Source organism: Salmo trutta, chromosome 20 (genome assembly GCF_901001165.1).
Source record: "Salmo trutta chromosome 20, fSalTru1.1, whole genome shotgun sequence".
In the NCBI taxonomy this organism is placed as follows: Eukaryota; Metazoa; Chordata; class Actinopteri; order Salmoniformes; family Salmonidae; genus Salmo; species Salmo trutta.
Window position 1 is genome coordinate 54,160,177 of NC_042976.1, and position 18,831 is coordinate 54,179,007.

At 43.4% G+C, this 18,831-nt stretch overlaps 1 protein-coding gene across 1 annotated transcript in view; it reads right to left on the bottom strand.

The window, feature by feature from the left end:
- The window catches only part of tbc1d4 (TBC1 domain family, member 4), a 172,971-nt gene that overhangs the window by 90,442 nt on the left and 63,698 nt on the right, over window positions 1-18,831 (bottom strand). Inside the window, exons 5-9 of the mRNA XM_029703680.1 lie at window positions 10,845-10,934; window positions 9,505-9,609; window positions 8,011-8,143; window positions 5,519-5,610; window positions 4,688-4,798 (exon numbers count right to left, since the gene is read on the bottom strand). Coding sequence (XP_029559540.1) covers window positions 4,688-4,798; window positions 5,519-5,610; window positions 8,011-8,143; window positions 9,505-9,609; window positions 10,845-10,934 — 531 coding nt within the window. The remainder of the gene's footprint in view (window positions 1-4,687; window positions 4,799-5,518; window positions 5,611-8,010; window positions 8,144-9,504; window positions 9,610-10,844; window positions 10,935-18,831) is intronic.

Sequence of the window (18,831 nt, forward strand, 5' to 3'; positions counted from 1 at the left end):
TACAAACCTGACTCAGTTACACCAGCTCTGTCAGGAGGAATGGGCCAAAGTTCACCCAACTTAATGTGGGAAGCTTGTGGAAGGCTATCCGAAACGTTTGACCGAAGTTAAACAATTTAAAGGCAATGCTACCAAATACTAATTGAGTGTATGTAAACTTCTGACCCACTGGGAATGTGATGAAAGAAATAAAAGCTGAAATAAATCATTCTCTACTAATATTCTGACATTTCACATTCTTAAAATAAAGGTGATCCTACCTGACCTAAGACAGGGAATTTTTACTAGGATTAAAGGTCAGGAATTGTGAAAAACTGAGTTTAAATGCATTTGGCTAAGGTAACTTCTGACTTCAACTGTATTTAAGTTCCTACAGAAATGCAATATTGGAGATGGGTTAATAAAATGGATCCAGCTTTTATATAGGAACCCCTGTGCGAGAATACTCACTAACCAATCATTGTCACCCCGATTTAACCTTTATAGAGGGACAAGAGGGGGTTGTGCGTTGTCGCCTCTGCCTTTTGCTCTAGCCATTAACCTCTCGCTCAAGCAATCAGATCTCACACAACAATACACAGCTATAATACTAAAGACACTCCATATAAGATTTCTCTATACGCAGATGACATTCTCCATTATGTAATGGAACCCCAATCTAGTATTCAAGCTATTGTTGATTTGATTAACCTGTTTGGTACTCGGGATATAGAATAAATTGGAACAAGAGCGAATTAATGCCCATACGATTGCAAAGCCCTCTTGGTTAGAACTTCTTCCATTTAAGTTATCTAGGAATTGTAGGTACCAAACAATACTCCTCTCTATTTAAAGAGAATTTTCCCTCTCTGATGCAAAAACTCAAGGCAAACATAGCATTTTGGAGAATTCTCCCAATTTCCCTGCTTGGAAGAATTAATGCCATTAAAATTGTCTTCCTCCCATAACCACTTGACCTATTCCAAAACATCCTGGTATTCATACCTAAGTCCTTTCATAAACAACTGGACTCAATTATCAATCCATTCATCTTGGATTATAAAACAGACAGGATAGGTAAAAAACACCTCTTTATGTACAAGATGGAAGGAGGATTGTCATATTTTACTATTAAGCCTCTAACCTCCATGCTGTTATGTTTGGCTGGATGACGCACCTCTGTCATCCAGCTGGTTTAGTATGGAGCGTAAGGATTGCCACCCCTTCTCTATTGGCGCGGTGATTTTGTCCTGTGGCAATTCCAAGTGGCGCAGTGGTCTAAGGCACTGCATCGCAGTTGCTAGCTGTGCCACTAGAGATCCTGGTTCGAGACCAGGAGACCTACGGGGCCGCGTACAATTGGCCCAAAGTCGTTCGGGTTAGGGGAGGGTTTGGCTGGCAGGGATGTCCTTGTCCCATCGCACTCTAGTGACTCCAGGCGCATGCACACTGATACGGTCACCAGGTGTACGGTGTTTCCTCCCACACATTGGTGTGGCTGGCTTCCAGGTTAAATGGGCATTGTGTCAAGAAGCATTGCTGCTTGGTTGGGTTGTGTTTCGGGGGATGCATGGCTCTCGACCTTCGCCTTTCCGAGTCCGTACGGAAGTTGCAGCGATGAGACAAGACTGTAACTACCAATTGGGTACCACGAAATTGGGGAGAAAAAAGGGGTAAAAGTAAAAAAAAATTTAAAACAATCCTATTATACATAGCACAGTCCTTATCTGGAAGCAAATTGTGGTCCATTTTGACCTTAGACCAATATCATTCCTGCTCCCTATTGCAAGGATTCCCTCTTTTGCCCCCTCTAACCTTGAGCAATGGGAAGAGCTAGGGATCAATACCATAGGGGATCTATATATAGAAGGGACCTTTGCCTCCCATATATAGCCAACCCTATTTTCAGTCTGTCACACCTGAGGATGTTGTAATCAGCAATGTCAATGTCTTTATCCAGGATCGAGTCATTTAGCCAAGTCTTTATGAGAACCAAAATATCTGGGCTCGTGACATGCACCCAGATATCAAGAAGGTCCATCTTTGACATCAAACGTCGAACATTGATATGTAACAGCCCAAGCCTTATACATGATTTGAAAGCAGCAGAGGTATCCATATTTATTGTATTTTAAATAATACCTTCTCAATTGGGCTAACAGTAACAGAGCTAACAGTGGAATTAAACTTCATGGTCACAAGATTATTATTGACAATATCCCTGGGAATATGGTTATCTATAGCAGTACGATAATGCTGTGAAATAGTGGAAATGGGAAGAATTACCTGAGCAGGGGTTGGGCTGTTTTTGAGTTAATGCTTTATAAGAAACCCAACTTTTGCCCCTTTCATATATGACTCACCACCTGGATTCAGTCTTATGTTGCAAAATTTGAAATTGTGCTTTTGGCAGACATTTACTGACACTGGCCATATTCAACGGGTGTTGTACACACGTCATGTAACTTTAGCTTAAGACATATAGCTAGCTAGCTAGGTAAACAATGAACCTAGCTAGGTAAACAAAGTGTACGTTCACACAAGTCACGTAATGTTAGCTAACAAGCCAGCCAGCTAACGTTAGCTAGTTAAACAACAATGAACAGTGCCAACAATGCCACAGTGCTGGGAGCTAACCAACCAGGTTCAATGTTAGCTAGCTAACATTAGGCTCTAACTACAAAAGCAAATGGCTCTGGGACACGAATAATAACGTCAGCTAGGGAGCCAGCCAGCTAACGTTAGCTAGTAGTGATGCACCGATATGATATTTTTGGCCAATATCCAATATTTTCCTTGCCAAAAAAAAATACAGATAACCAATATTTAAAATTTTAGCGGCCATTTAAGCATTCTAGTACAGTTAAATAGCTAACACACACAAGGACGCAGCGGTCTAAGGCACAGCATCTCAGTGCAAGAGGCGTCACTACAGTCCCTGGTTCGAATCCAGGCTGTATCACATCCGGCCGTGATTGGGAGTCCCATAGGGTGGTGCACAATTGGCCCAGCGTCGTCCAGGCTGTTATTGTAAATAAGAATTAGTTATTAACTGACTTGCCTAGTTAAATAAAGGTAAAATAAAAAACATCCATAGATTAGGGCCTAATGAATTTTGACTGATTTCCTTATATGAACTGTAACTCAGTAAAATATTTTAAATTGTGGCATGTTGCGCTTATATTTTTGTTCAGTATAAAACAATTAAAACAAATGTTTTAAAGTATAAATGTATTAGAAATATAAAACACAGGAGCACTGTATCACCATTCAAATTTTCTACTTCCCTTTGTAGACACTCCAGCAATATTGATGCTCTTCAAGGTGCTCCTCAAGGTAAAATAATAAAGACTTATTACTGAATGTTATTATAAAATGTTATAGAACTTTCAAACTTTCAAGATTTCACATGACTGGGCAGGGGTGCAGCCATAGGTGGGCCTGGGAGGGAATATATTCACTTGGCAGCCAGTCCCATCCAATCAGAATGACTTTTTCCCCACAAAAGGGCTTTATTACAGACAGAAATACTCCTCAGATATGGAGGTCCTGGGATAGCGTGGTTAGATTGTGAAGCCGGTTGGATGTTTGGCCAAATTCTCTAAAACGACATTGGAGGCAGCTTATGGTAGAGAAATTCTAATTAAATTCTCTTGGCAACAGCTCTGGTGGACATTCCTGCAGTCAGCATGCCAATTGCACGCTCATTCAAAACTTGAGACATCTGTGGCATTATGTTGTGTGACAAACTGCACATTTTAAAGAGGTATTTTATTGTCCTCAGCACAAGGTGCCCTGTGAAATGATAATGCTGTTTAATCAGCTTCTTGATATGCCACACTTGTCAGGTGGATGGATTATCTTGGCAAAGGAGAAATGCTTATTAACAGGGATGTAAACAAATTTGTGCAAAATATTTGAGAGAAGTAAGCTTTTTGTGCATATGGAAAATGTTTGGGATTTTTTATTTCAGCTCCTGAAACATGAGACCAACACTTTACATGTTGTGTTTATATTTTTGTTCAGTGTAGTAAGCAAGCAGGGATGTAGTAGTAAAATAAAGATGGGTGAACACTGAACGCCGGTCAAATAACTTGACCGCTAGTAAACCACTGCATAAAAATGTACACTCGACTGGGGAATTTGATACTACCATCGGAGTTTACATGTGTTTATGCTCCTCTACATCCCTGTATCAGCATAGAGGAAGTAAAAGCTCTGCAAGACAAGAGGTCTGTAGCAGTTTAACTTCTAGAAGTGCTCTCCTAGAGCCCTGAGAGTGAGCTCCCTAGAAGAGGGTTTGAGGTTTCTGGTTTTGTCTCAATATACTGCCTGAACATTGAGGACTCCATTCAACTGACTGTGCTCTCCACTGCTGTTAACAAACCGGGAAAAGGCCATGGAGAGCTGGTCATAAACTTTCATGGGCCACTGTGAGTCAGAGAGTGGGTGGCTGAGTGAGTGACAGGTAAGTAAGAGAGGCAGGGAGAGAAGAGAGATCGAGCAAGACAGAACGAGAGAGAGAGAGAGAGAGAGAGTGAGTGAGACGGAAAGAGAGAGAGATGGGGTTAAATTCTGCCTGTGACATTACAGGATATGCTGTTGTCTCCCACACTATAGTTTAAACTATGGAGCTCAAATGGGACCGCTGATTGACAGACAGGTTAAACCTATAGGCAGGTCTATAGTACAAGTGAGGGAATAGTACCAGTTGGGCCTCTCCGATGTGGAGGTGGGATTTCTGCTTGGTTCCACATAGCTGGCGGAGGTGGAGAATCACCAGCTCATTCTCTTCCTGGTCCGACACAGGCTTCATCCTCTACAGGGACGAATACGTATTTCAGTAAATCCATCCATCAATCAGCCAAATGTATTTATAAGTCCCTTTTTTTACATCAGCAGTTTTTACAAAGTGATTTTACATTAACTCGGCATAGACTCTAAAGAGCAAAGCAAAAGCGAGAGAAAAAACAAAATCCCCAAGAAGCAAAAAACCAAGGGAGTAGCCTGGCTAAGAGGGGTGACCCAATCTGTTCTGGCTGGGCCACTACCCATTGCTGTCATTGGTGCCAGTCTATCTATATTTGATCTATTGGTGTCGTCGGTGTCATTGAATACAATATAAATAGATACATTTTCTAAATGGGGTTGTTAAAGCTACTAGCTGTTGGAGCCCGTAAATATATCTACTGCTCCATTTTGTCAAAGATAGTCCTCTAAAGATACAGTAGATATTAAAGATAAGATTTCTATTATCGCTGCTCTCATTTTTTACATGGAGGATCTGACTAAGAAACATAGTACTATTAATTGTCAAAACTGATTCTAAGAACAATCATTATCTTCAGTCTCACAGTCCTTACCAGACCTAGGTTCAAATACTTATTGAAATCGTTCAGATTTAGCCTGTCTGGAGTTCCAGAAGGGCAAGGTTTGCAACTATTCTAATGGTCAATTGTGCCAGACAAGCTCAATGAAGCACCTATAAAGTATTTGAAATTATTTTTAAATGGTATTTGAATCTAGGCCTGGTCCTTACCTGAACTCGCTCAAAGATGTCGACCTGTTCGTTATCAGTCAGTTGAGAGAGGTACTTCTGGATGGCCAGCTTGGCCCTGGGAGGATACAGACCTGGATTCACACACACAGGAACCAAATTAATTGCCATTAAGCCCCCCAAAAAATTTGAATAGACTGGGAAGAGGAGAATTGAACGGAGCACACAACCAACTGCGTCGACTGATGTTGAGATATGCAAAGACAGTGTTTTCAAACTCAAAATGTGGAGCTATTTTTTCTACGAAACTGAGGTAGAAAAATTATCTGACTCAAAAGTGATTCAAACTGCAAACCCTATTGATTTGACAGAGAAGCCGAGATGAAGTGTGTGTGGGAGTCTTTTTTCTCATTTGATAACATGAAGGTTGAATAAATGGTTATGCACTGCTTATGAATGGTTTATGACTGCGGCATTAAGTCCTCCTGTAGGTACCCTTCAAATAAAAATTACCTTTCCAATCTGTATTTGGAAAGATAATTGATTTAGCTTTTATTGTCTCCTTCCCCTGTCCTGTCATTTTTTTAGTTATTTTGAAAGCAAAAAAAAGCTGTCTTCAAAAAAGTGTTCACACCCCTCCACTTATTCCACATGTTGTTGTGTTACAGCCTGAGATTGTGTGTCACAAGCCTACACACAATATCCCATAATGTTAAAGTGGAATTATGTTTTTAGATTCAAATTTTTTTTCTCAAGAAATTCAAAGTTGAAATGTCAATAAGTATTCAACTCCTTTGTTATGGCAAGCATGAATCATTTCAGGAGTAACATGTGCTTAAGTCGCATTATAAGTTGCATGGACTCTCTGGGTGCAATAATAGAGTTTAACATGATTTTTGAATGACTACCTCATCTCTGTACCAACCACACACATACAATTATATGTAAGGTCTCTCAGTCAAGCAGTGCCTTGCAAAGAAGGGCACCTATTGGAAGGTGGGTAAAAACATTCTTTAAAAAAGCAGACTGTGGCAGACGGCAGGGAGAAGTGAGGGGAGTGGTTATTGAAGGGAGATATCTTGCAGCCCGCTGGCTCCACCCCCGAGGCTTATATGGACTTCCTGCCCCAACGAGGCGAGCCTGTGGATCATTAAGCCAGGGAGTACTTGGGGATAAAAGAGGAAGCGACCTGCACAAAGGGGCAGAGAACGGAGAGGGAAGTGTGTGTTGTGAAGAGTGTGAGAAGAGAGAGAAATATCTGTGAACGGATTGTGGACGGATTGTGGACTGTGAAACGGTTGGTGAATCCCTCCCTTTTCCCCAGTGTGCAAAACTCCCTAATAAACTCCACTTTTGCATTCTAGTTGTGCTCCTTGTGTGTGTTTGATTATTGAACTTGGTGACGTGGAAACCCCACACCCTTGAACCTGCTACAAGACAGTGAATACCCCTTTGAGCATGGTGTAGTTATTACACTTTGGATGGTGTATCAATACACCCAGTAACTACAAAGATACAGGCTTCCTTCCTAACTCTGATGCCGGAGACAAAGGAAACCACTCAGGGATTTCACCATGAGGCCAATGGTGACTTTAAAAGAGAGTTTAATTGCTGATAGGAGAACTACAACATTGTAGTTACTCCATAATACTAACCTAAATGAGTTAAAAAAGGAAGCCTACATGTTCCAAAACATGCATCCTGTTAGCAAGGCACTAAAGCAAAACTGTAACAAATTTGGTAAAGAAATTAATGTTAAGTCCTGAATACAATCCGGTATGTTTGGGGCAAATCAAACAACACATCATTGAGTAGTACTCCTCATATTTTCAAGCATGGTGGTGGCTGCATTATGTTATGGGTATGCTCAACATTGGCAAGGACTAGGGAGCGTTTTAGGATAAAAATAAATGGAATAGAGCTAAGAACATGCAAAATCCTGGAGGAAAACATGGTTCAATCTGCTTTCCAACAGCCACTGGGAGATAAATTCACCTTTCAGCAGGACAATAACCTACAACACAAGGCCAAATGAACACTGGAGTTGCTTACCAAAACGACATTGAATGTTTCTGAGTGGCCTAGTTATAGTTTTGACTTAAATCGTCTTGAAAATCTATGGCAAGACATGAAAATGGCTTTCAAGCAACGATCAACAACAAACTTCACAGAGCTTGAAGAATTTTTAAAAGAATAATGTGCAAATATTGTACAGTCCAGGTGTGCAAAGCTCTTAGAGACTTATCCAGAAAGACTCTGTAATCACTGCCAAAAAAACAGCTGTAATCACTGCCAAAGGTGATTCAAACATGGGGTTGAATACTTATCTAATCAAGATACAGTATATTAGTGTTTTACAATGTTAGAATTGTTCTTCCACTTTGACAGAGTATTTTGAGTAGATCGCTGACCAAAAAATACAATTTTAAATCCATTTTAATCCCTCTTTGTAACACAACAAAATGTGGAAAAAAGTCAAGGGGTGTGAATACTTTCTGAAGGCATTGTAATAGATCCGGAAGACAGCGGCGTACCCTCAATCCTCTCGCAGAGTTTGTGCAGGTCGTGCATAGGGCAGGCCTCGCACAGCTTGACCTGTGTCTTGGCGCTCTGCAGAGCTGCTGCCGTACTGAAGGCCTGCTTCAGAGTAAGCATCACCTCATCCACCTATAGGCACACATATACACACACACAGCAGTCTAACTCCACTTACAGTAAACAACTATTTGGATTCCTAGCATTCCACAGAACCAGTCCTCCAGGCTATTTCAGAAACCAATACATTATGACCAATGTTTTGTGATACTGGTAGGCCTACAGTAGATTTAGTTGTGCATTACAGCTTTAGTTAAACATTTTGACATAGCCCAGGTATATAATAGCAACAATTCAAACACATTATGTGGCCCAAGCAGGAAGCAAACTCACAACCATGCTAAAATGGTTCTCCATCTCCAGATAGTGAATGTGCAAGCTCAGCCCTTCTGTAAGACCCATGATTGAAATATTCAGCTAATCAACACCTTCTCTCTAGACCGTAATTAGCTAAATCGAGTGTGTTGCTACAGGGTTGGATCAAAACTTTACACATGGGGAACCCTGCTCTAATGCACTGAGCCATTGGAACCACAAGGAGTCAGTCAGGGACCAATTTGAATTTGTATTTATTATGGATCCCCATTAGCTGCTGCAAAGGCAGCAGCTACTCTTTCTGGGGTCCGGCAAAATTAAGGCAGTTAAACAATTTTGAAAGCATTACAATATCACAGATTTCACAACACACTAAGTGTGTGCCCTCAGGCTCCTACTCCACTACAACATATCTCCAAAGCAAAATCCATGTGTACGTGTGTATAGTGCGTATGTTATCATGTGTGAATACGCATGTGTCTCTGCCTATTTTCCTAAGTCCCTCTTTGTGGTACGTGGCCACACTATTGAACAGTAGTCCAAGTGCGACAAAACTAGAGCCTGTAGGACCTGCCTTGTCGACAGGGCTGTTAAGGCAGAGTAGAGCATATTATGGACAATGACAGTTTACAATACAGGGCTCCTCCAAGCAGTTTAGTCACCTCAACTTGCTCAATTTCCACATTATTTAATACAAGATTTAGTTGAGGTTTAGGGTTTAGTGAATGATTTGTCCCAAATACAATGCTTTTAGTTTTTGAAATATTTAGCGGTAACTTATTCATTGCCACCCATTCTAAAACTAACTGCAGCTCTTTGTTAATTGTTGCTGTCCTTTCAGTCGCTGTAGTAGCTGACGTGTATAGTGTTGAGTCATCCGCATACATAGACACACTGGCTTTATTCAAAACCAGTGGCATGTCGTTAGTAAAGATTGAAAAAAGTAAGGGGCCTAGACAGCTGCCCTGGGGAATTCCTGATTCTTTTAGACAGGTAACTCTTTATCCACAATATAGCAGGGGATGTAAAGCCATAACACATGCAGCAGACTATGATTGATAATGTCAAATGAGATGTACACAGGGAGTGTGCAGTGGGAGGAGCTAGCCAATACTCACAAGGGATTCGCTGGCACACTGGAAGACGTAGCACACATACTGTCCTGGACCAGACTCCCCTGGGTCGCGAAAGATAAACCCAAAGTGGTCCGTCTTGTTTATACCCTGAGCAAACCGCACAATACAATCAAATATCATGATACGCTACAATACAGACGATACACTACATTGGTACAGTATAAGTATAGAATTCATTGGTAGTTTATACAACACAGTATATGTTTGAGAGACTGGTTGGAGAGAGGTTTCTCAATCTTCTATAAATCAATTTAAATGTTCTATAAATCAATTGAATATCCTAATACAACATCGTTTGCAAGTGGAGAAAGACATCAGCAATGCTATGTAACGTAGCCTTTATGGACTGAGTGGCTGTCCCTGGTTTAAACAATACTTAGCTGAAATGTATTAGGCTATAAACATCAAGTACAAACAATAACACAAGAGCATTATCTTTCCCCCAAATATGGCAGATGGCGTACACTGTTATTTTATTGTTTTAAGGGACTCCCTTCAAGCAATTGTTTTACTAACCTTTGATAGGAATGGATTTCTGAACTTTAAATGTTATTAATCATTAGTTGTAATAGAGACCTGAGGGGCGCCATAGCCGAGGGGCTACACCAGAAGTTAATGGTTATCTGTAGGAGGAAAGTATATAGTGGATGCAATTAAGCTTGGAATGTACTGAGTGTAGGGAAAGCGATCACATGTGGCAGGCATTGATAAGGTGGGAGAGCCATGGATTAGTGATGAAGGGGGTCGAGGTCAGGTCGGGTCATGTTAAGGGAGAAAGAAAAGTTTATCACTTTGTATCTTTATTGCTAGGCAGGAAACTATGTTTGTACAGATGTGTAGGAGGAGACTCAGCCTAGGATAAAGGGTTAAATATCAGCGCTTGTGTGAACAGTGTCTTTGTCTAATGCAGCTGTATTGATCCTCTGGGAAGAATAAACTTGGTTAAGCTTTCATATTGTCCTTTGAGTTTTTACTCTGAGAATTAAAGCCTAACACCTTTTTCCGTGATGTGTCAAAAGACACCATTTTTTATCATATTAGTAGGACTACTAGCTAAGTAAATCCTTGACAATGAAAAGATGAAAGACTGAGCCAAAGTAATGTGCATTTGTAATAAAATACTAAGAAATTATCCTCTGACAATGCAAGCCCCCAAACAAACGCATTTATTTATTCATGAAGTAGGCATGTTCAAGAATGAGTTAAGTTTGGGGAATTTGCACCTGTGAAAAGCTCTGTAGCATTGGGTTGAGATGAGCTGGAAAAATGTGAATGTAAACACGGAACACAGTAGAGTGAAAAACAAACCCAGGTTTACCAACCTGAGAGCAGGATGAGATGTCTTTGAATCTCTTTTCCAGCACCACCGTCTTACTGTCTGGACTGATCAGGTTCACCTCGAAGCGTCCGACCTGAAAAACAAGCACACAAACACACAGACACACACACTAATAAGGAATTTGACCTTGATACATTGATCAAGTAGGCTTCTTTAGAAGAGTAGAAAGTAGGCTTGGGCGAAATACTGTATAACAGGGTATTCGGAAAAAAGCCATTGAATGGTTTTTCAATACCGTCAAAACTGTATTTGAAGTTTCTCAAAAATGAGATTATTTGTAGCTACTTTTTAAGTTAACACCTGTAGTTAACTTGTGCAATACGTTAGGAGATAAAGCAGATTGCGTTCTTCATTTCACCTGTCACATTATTTTGCATTAAGAAGCTTACTGTTGTTTCCCAAAACAGTTAAGGCAGTCACGTGTTCGTTGTAAGGAGCACAATGGGATAGTCCATAGCGCTCTATACATAAATCGGTGAGTCTCTGTTGTGCGGCGCACCTTAGGTAATGAAGTTACACTTGTATGCAATTCACTACTAAATATTTGCCATTAGATATCTTCTAATGGCTTTCTGCCATGTTTTAGAAGTCAAAGAGCTCCGTTATCAGAGTTCTGTACTACTGACATTTGTTTCCCTGTCCTTCCTACTAGCATTTTTGTTCTTGTCCGTTCTCCGTGTACACATACTGCTCTTCCTTCTGAAAAGCATGCATCAAAACTTTGTTCATTTGCACAATCTTTCTTTCACTTTCGCTTGTAAATGTCCACACTCACCTAAAATTACATTCAGTAGCTATTAACTATGCTTATAACTTTATGAGCTGGATTCGTATATCTTTGCAATTAGTTTATGTTCGTTTTCGCTCGTTAACATTTAGCTAACAGCGTTTGTGTGATTTCGCGATTACTTGTGCAAATTCTTTGTTAGCATTTTGGTAATAAATCAACTATGGGCTTTTTTTTGTGCCCCCTTGTGTGTTAGGCTGGTAATACCTTTATCCCTGGATGGCAGAAGAATTGTATGACGGTATGAAAATCTGGATCCTGCCCAAAGCCTAATAGAAAGCAAGTCCACAATGTCTTATGTTGGGTATCTCATGATAGGCCTATTCTTGCTATTTGTGGAAATTTGTCATCTTTCCCTCAGACACACACACAGTAAAAAAAAGTTTGCACAAATCATTTCCCCCAAAATGGACTGCCACAAACCACGTTTCCATCCACAGTTTTTTTATGGGTAAAGTCGCACCTTATTAAAGAAAAAGGAATGACAGCTGTGATGGAAACAGGACATTTCTGTACAATTTTATTAATGCCGACAGATAATTTGTTAAGTCGACATGGTGGGATCTATTTGTGTCTGTAAATATTGAGATAATAACCATCATATCGAAGTAAACTTGGAGTCACGTGATGATATGGTGTGTGATCCTCCCACTATAACTCGGGCAACCATGCAGTTTATTAGGCTACAGATGAAATAAGTTATGATGAACTTCACAGGGTGGTGAAAGTGCACAGTGATCTTGATGCTCCTTTCCAATAAATACAGAGGGTCTTATTCTGGTGACATGATGATCAATGCTTGACTGCCGTTTGACAAATAAAAATATGCTCGCTCTTATCCACAACATCATAATGTAGAGTAGCCCACTCGTACTGTATCTGCGAGCTGTTGGCTAGAGCGCACGTGCCAAGACCAGAATAGGGACAGTACATTTGCAATTTAATGCAACAGTTTTTGTGACAAAATTATTGGAATGCAACACATTGAACTTAAGATTTTTATTCGATACATAACTCAAGCGAAAAAAGTACAAGACCTTTTGGTGGAAACAAACCACTGGTTGTAAAATGGGAATATTTTCTTTATGCAGAATTTTATATATTTGCATGAAAATCTGGATAGCTACGGACACAGGAGTACCATATTGAGCACTATACTCCACTTTCCTAAAGTAGCTTTTATGAGGATGGCTTGGGTGTGAGGACAGGCAGCTAGCTAACTGAACAGTTTGCATGATAATCGTCAAACCAGCGTTCAAATTGTATCCATTTTCTTTCAAATACTTGAGCTGCACTTGCCTGGCGCAATGGGAACAACCGAATAGTCCCCGCACATCTGACACCCTGGACAGGCTCAATGAAATGCTCAAAGTATTAGAGTGATTTGCAAATGTACTATTTGAATCCAGGTCTGCTAATCATGGAGAAGCACATTGTTGTGTTCAAGACCAATTCAAGACCAAGACCGGAGCAAGTTGAGTCCGAGTCAAGACCGAGACCGGGAGGGGGACAATGGGTCTGAGACCATGTCCAGTTCAAGACCATGATTGTAATTTTGTCAACTCGCCATAGTAAGAGTTCAAAATGTCCAGTATTTCTGTGTTCATATTTCAGAACAACATATGGATTCTTTAGACATTCAGATAGAATAAATGCATGCTGAGGGAAAATAGAGACACTCTACAAATTATTACTAATCCAAACACAGTGTGGAACAATGGGCGTTTTACGCCTTCAGAGAAGGGCTAAGGATTTATAAAATAATCATTATAATAATATAAAAATAATGATAATTATATTATTATTTTCAATGATGTTCTGATATAATCTCTTCAGTTTTTAATGGAAAGGAAAGGGTTAACACTGAAGCCAAAAAAAATATACAATCAGGATTTTCTTTGCTGGTCTCTGGGGAGAAAAATCTAGATTGTTAAATCAGCCATTGGCTAGGCCATCAGAAGCTAGATAAAGGCATCTGGAACCTGGACTTCATGACGGGCCGCCCCCAGGTGGAAAGGGTAGGTAACAACACATCCGCCACGCTGATCCTCAACAACGGGGGCCCCTCAAGGGTGCGTGCTCAGCCCCCTCCTGTACTCCCTGTTCACTCATGACTGCATGGCCAGGCACGACTCCAACACCATCATTAAGATTGATGATGACACAACAGTGGTAGGCCTGATCACCGACAATGACGAGACAGCCTATAGGGAGGAGGTCAGAGACCTGGCCGTTTGGTGCCAGGACAACAACCTCTCCCTCAACGTGATCAAGACAAAGGAGATGATTGCGGACTACAGGAAAAGGAGGACAGAGCACGCCCCCATTCTCATCGACGGGGCTGTAGTGGAGTAGATTGAGAGCTTCAAGTTCCTTGGTGTCCACATCACCAACAAACTAACAAGGTCCAAGCACACCAAGACAGTAAAGAAATGGCCTGACAAAACCTATTCCCCCTCAGGAGACTGACAAGATTTGGCATGGGTCCTCAGATCTTCAAAAGATTCTACAGCTGCGCCATCGAAAGCAACCTGACTGGTTGCATCACTGCCTGGTATGGGAACTGCTCGGCCTCCGACCGCAAGGCAGTACAGAGGGTAGTGCGTACGGCCCAGTACATCACTGGGGCCAAGTTTCCTGCCATCCAGGACCTCTATACCAGGCGGTGTCAGAGGAAGGCCCTAAGTCTAAGATGGCTTTCATTTACAGTTTGGACATTAAGCATTCTCAGTAGACTTTTGTGAATCCACTGTAGATTTCTGAAAGTTTAGAAGACATACTCACAGATTTCTCAGTGTAACCCGCCACACTCAATCCATAGGCAAAGCCAATGATTCGTGGACAGATAATAGAATATGGGTCATACTAATCTGACTCAGCAGATAGATGATACCTCAATATTCCATGAAATTTACTGACCGGTCTAATAGTAAAGTAACACTAGTTACAGTACTATTTCCCTCATCACTCCACCCCAACACAGTGATACACTGGTAGGATGACAGTGTCAAACAGAGGTCATGTCGCACATGTTTCTCTCCTTGAAAAAAATAGTGGACCTAATGGGAACCCCGCCCAATAGTCCTGCATCCTTTCTTAACTTAAGTTCTCCCTTCAGCCACGCTGAGTACAGAACGAGCTAGAGTTAGACGACAGGTAGAATCGGATAAAAGGAGACAGTGACGACCACGACGCCGCTGCAAAAATATCCTCTACCCCTGAAATTCTCTATCCTCTCTATCCTCTTCCTCTGCTCCATGAGTGGAGTGCACTCTTACGCCCTGGGGTAATGGCTGCCCTGCCATCTCATAAGCCGCCTAAATGCCTTCGCAAAGCCAATGAGACAGCCGCTGTTTAGAAAGTGGTCTACCAAGTGTACAAGCACTGTGACACACAAACAGCTGAGGCAATGACCTAATCATCGCCAAGGTGCGCACCGTGGACAGGCGATGAAGCCTCTCCTCTCCACATGGGGAGGGGGGAGAAGGCCCACAGCTCACCAGTCTGTGACCTATATGAGCTCTTAATAACCTTCTGCATAAATGATGATAGGACGTAACACCGCTCTGCTCAAATCGCCATTGATGGCAAGGCAGTCGGGTCTCGTCGAAAGAGCACACAAATCACTGACGCGCTTGGCCATAGTCAAAGCAAGCAACAGTGCCGTCTTCAGAGACAACATCTTGAGGGGAATTTGATTCAATGGCTTGAATGGCGTCTCGCAGAGTGCCTCGAGTACCACAATCAAATCCCAGTGGGGCAGAGTGGCTCTAGGCATTGGCCTAAGCTGCCGTGTTCCCAATAGAAACTGTTTCACTAGAGGGTGGCTGAAGACGGTGTCTCTGCCAAACCCCTCATGACAAGCTGAAATCGCTGCCGCGAACACCTTAATGGTGGCGGGTGAGCGCTGCTTGTCAAACATGAACTGTAGGAATGAGAGCACGCTCTCAACCTGACAGCATACGGGGTCCACATTCTCTGTGGCACACCATTGTGAAAACACGTTCCATTTGCTGGCATACAACCTGGATGTGGAACTTGCATGTGAGCCCTGTATGGTTCTGATTACTGAATCAGATAACCCACTGCACTCCAACCTGCCCCTCTCAGGGGCCAAGCCCTCAGTGGTTGGCCGATTAGAGGCAATTGCTCTATCATGCTTCCCGCTACAAAACATTGCATCCTCTCGATGTGGAATGGGCCATGATGGCGCAACCAACATTTGAGTCATCTCTGCGTACCACGGAGCCCCTGTGTGATCGGGGGCTATCAATATGATTGACAGCCCTCCTGTTCTCATGCGGGCTAGCAGTGGGAGAATGCAGGACAGCGGTGGAAATGTGTACAGGAGAACATCTGGCCACAGTTGGTGCGCAAAAGCATCTATCCCTAGTGCCGGTTCGTCCTGGGCTCGTAGGGAGAACCATAGGAGACACTGCGCGTTCACACGTGACGCAAACAGGTCCACCTCGGCTCTCCCAAACCATTCCCATATTTGGAGAACAATGTTGGGATGCCGTTGCCACTCGTTGTCTCGGGACCCCCTCAAGACATTTATTTGTAATTTTTTATTTAACTAGGCAAGTCAGTTAAGAACAAATTGTTATTTACAAGGATGGCCTACACCGACCAAACCCGGGCGACGCTGGGCCAATTGTGCGCTGCCAAATGGGACTCCCAATCACAGCCGTTTGTGATACAGCTGGATTCGAACCAGCACTGAGATGCAGTGCCTTAGACCTCTGCGTCACTCGGGAGGTCTGCTCCGACGTTCTGATAGCCTGGAATGTGTACTGCTGTCAACGAGCGAAGGTTCTCGTGAGCCCACAGCCACAATTCCTCCACCAGTCGGTGGAGTGCAGGAGACCTGCCTCCTCCTTTGTGATTTATGTAGGCTACTGTGGTTCTGTTGTCCGACCAGACCAGCACGTCTTGACCCCGTAGGGTTGACACGAAGTGGGTCAGTGTGAGATAAATCACTGTCTGTGTCGTGTGTGCGATTGCCAGCTCCGCTGACGGGGCGAGAACCAGTAGGTTGTCTAGGTAGGCTAGTAGCCTTATCCGTTGACGACGCAACGATACCAATGCTGCCTCAACGCATTTGGAAAAGGTGCGATGTGCCAGGGCATACCCGAATGGCATACTCGCATACTTGTACGCCACCCTTTGGAAGGCAAACCGCAGAAACTTCCTGTGACGTGGATGCACTGGCACATGAAAGTATGTGTCCTTTAGGTCTATGCTTATACAAAAGTATTTGTTGTGGATACATTGCAGCAGACGTTTTGTCATAAGCACTCGAACGGGCCGTTTGGCTTCACTCTCGTTGAGAGTGCGTAAATCCAATATTGGCCTCATTCCCCCGTCTTCTTTAAGCACTAGGAAGTAGTTCCTTTGCTCTTGGGGGACTACTGTGACCGCCTCCTTCGCCAAAAGTTCCGTAAACTCTTTCACAAGAGTGGCTATTTTCTCTGGCGTCTTCATCACCGTCTTCACCACGCCCAAAAATGGGGGAGGAGTTCGGTGGAATTGGATGGCATAAGCCTTCTCCAACATGCAGCTTCGCCAGGGAGATAGAGTGCAGCTTCGCTGCCACTCCCAATAATGCTCTGAGAGCGGGAGAGTGCGAGGCTGTGTTACAGATAGTAGGAAGGACCTGTATCCCTCTATGGCCCAAGCCGCCGCTGTCCCTCGACACTGAAGTGGGACAGCCCAGGGTGGGCCCCCCTTGAAAGGGGGAGGAAATATTGGTGTGTTCTGTGAGAAACGGGGGCGTCGACACTTTGGTTACACACATAACCTTGTGGTTGCAGCCCTCCGTGAACGCAGCACGGGTCTGAGCTGCACTAACTGAGGCACCTGCCTGAGTTAGTGCGCCGTCTCCCAACAGCGATTGCATCATCGGCCCAACATGGGGCTGTGTGCACAAGCTGTTCTTTAAACCCTTAGCCACATTACTCCTAAGAGTTTATTTTTAACCTTTATTTAACTAGGCAAGTCAGTTAAGAACACATTCTTATTTTCTATGACGGCCTTGTTCAGGGGCAAAACGGCAGATTTTTACCTTTTCAGCTCGGGGATTCGATCTTGCAACCTTTCAGTTACTAGTCCAACGCTCTAACCACTAGGCTACTTGCCGCTGTGGCTACCTGCCACCGTGTGTGGTGTAGGGTTCTCATGAGGTATAGCATGAGGTATAGCATGGCGGCTCATCAAAAGTGTCCGCTTTGCTGCCCTCATGTCATTCCCACTCACAACGTGTGTGCTCAGCTACGCAGCCATGGTGGACTGTGCTACACACAGAGCGGTGAGAGGAAGAGAGAGAGAGAAGGAACTTGAATGGTCTCAGGTTTGTTATGGAAAAGAGGTTATCTTGTGACAAAGTCAGATGGAACACATTCTTTATTAACAAACGACACATTGGCTCCTCCATCCCTTTGCAGGGGTGGGGGGAACAGTGGGAGCTGTCACGCAAGGTGCTGCGCTCTCTCCCGTCCTCTCCCCGTCATGGTCGCCGTCTCTTCTGGCTGCCCCTAGGCCGCCAGGGTGACGAAATTAAGATCTCTCTCGCTGGTGGAGTGTCTGCCTTCTCTGGTGCACCGGATGCTGCCGTTTGACGGGCTCTCTCCGTCTGGCCGCAGATCCAGGACTACTGAAGACGGTGAGGCGAGGGGGCTCTTTTGAAGTTGCTCTAGACCCTCCTGCCAATGGCAGGTGTCTAGATAGCTGCTTCTTCTCCTCCTCCTCTAGCTCCCAAAACGCACCGCCGCATATTTGACAGCGGCTCCGAAGAGACCACTGTCAGAGATGGGGCATTTAGTAGGGCGGCTTTGTCAGTCAACCTTCACAGCAGTCATAGACAGTCAGAGGTGGCGCTCCGCGACCACCGAAGTGGCCGTGGACCTCCCCGCTCATACAGCCGATGCCTTTCCGGCGCTATCCTCAACGCTTCCTCTATCTCCTCTCCCGACAGCTCAGTCCTACCCATGGTGAGACGGGACAGAGAGGCTGCCAGGAGGCCAATATTATTTGCTGCTGCTACAGCCTGTACCCCTAGAGCAAAGGACTTCTCTACCAGCTGGGATGTGAGTCTGTCGTAGGTAGTGTGGGTTTCTTGGACGACGGCCAGGAGCTCAAACCTGGGATGCCCTCGAGCATAGGGATCTCCTGAAGTCGTTTGTTG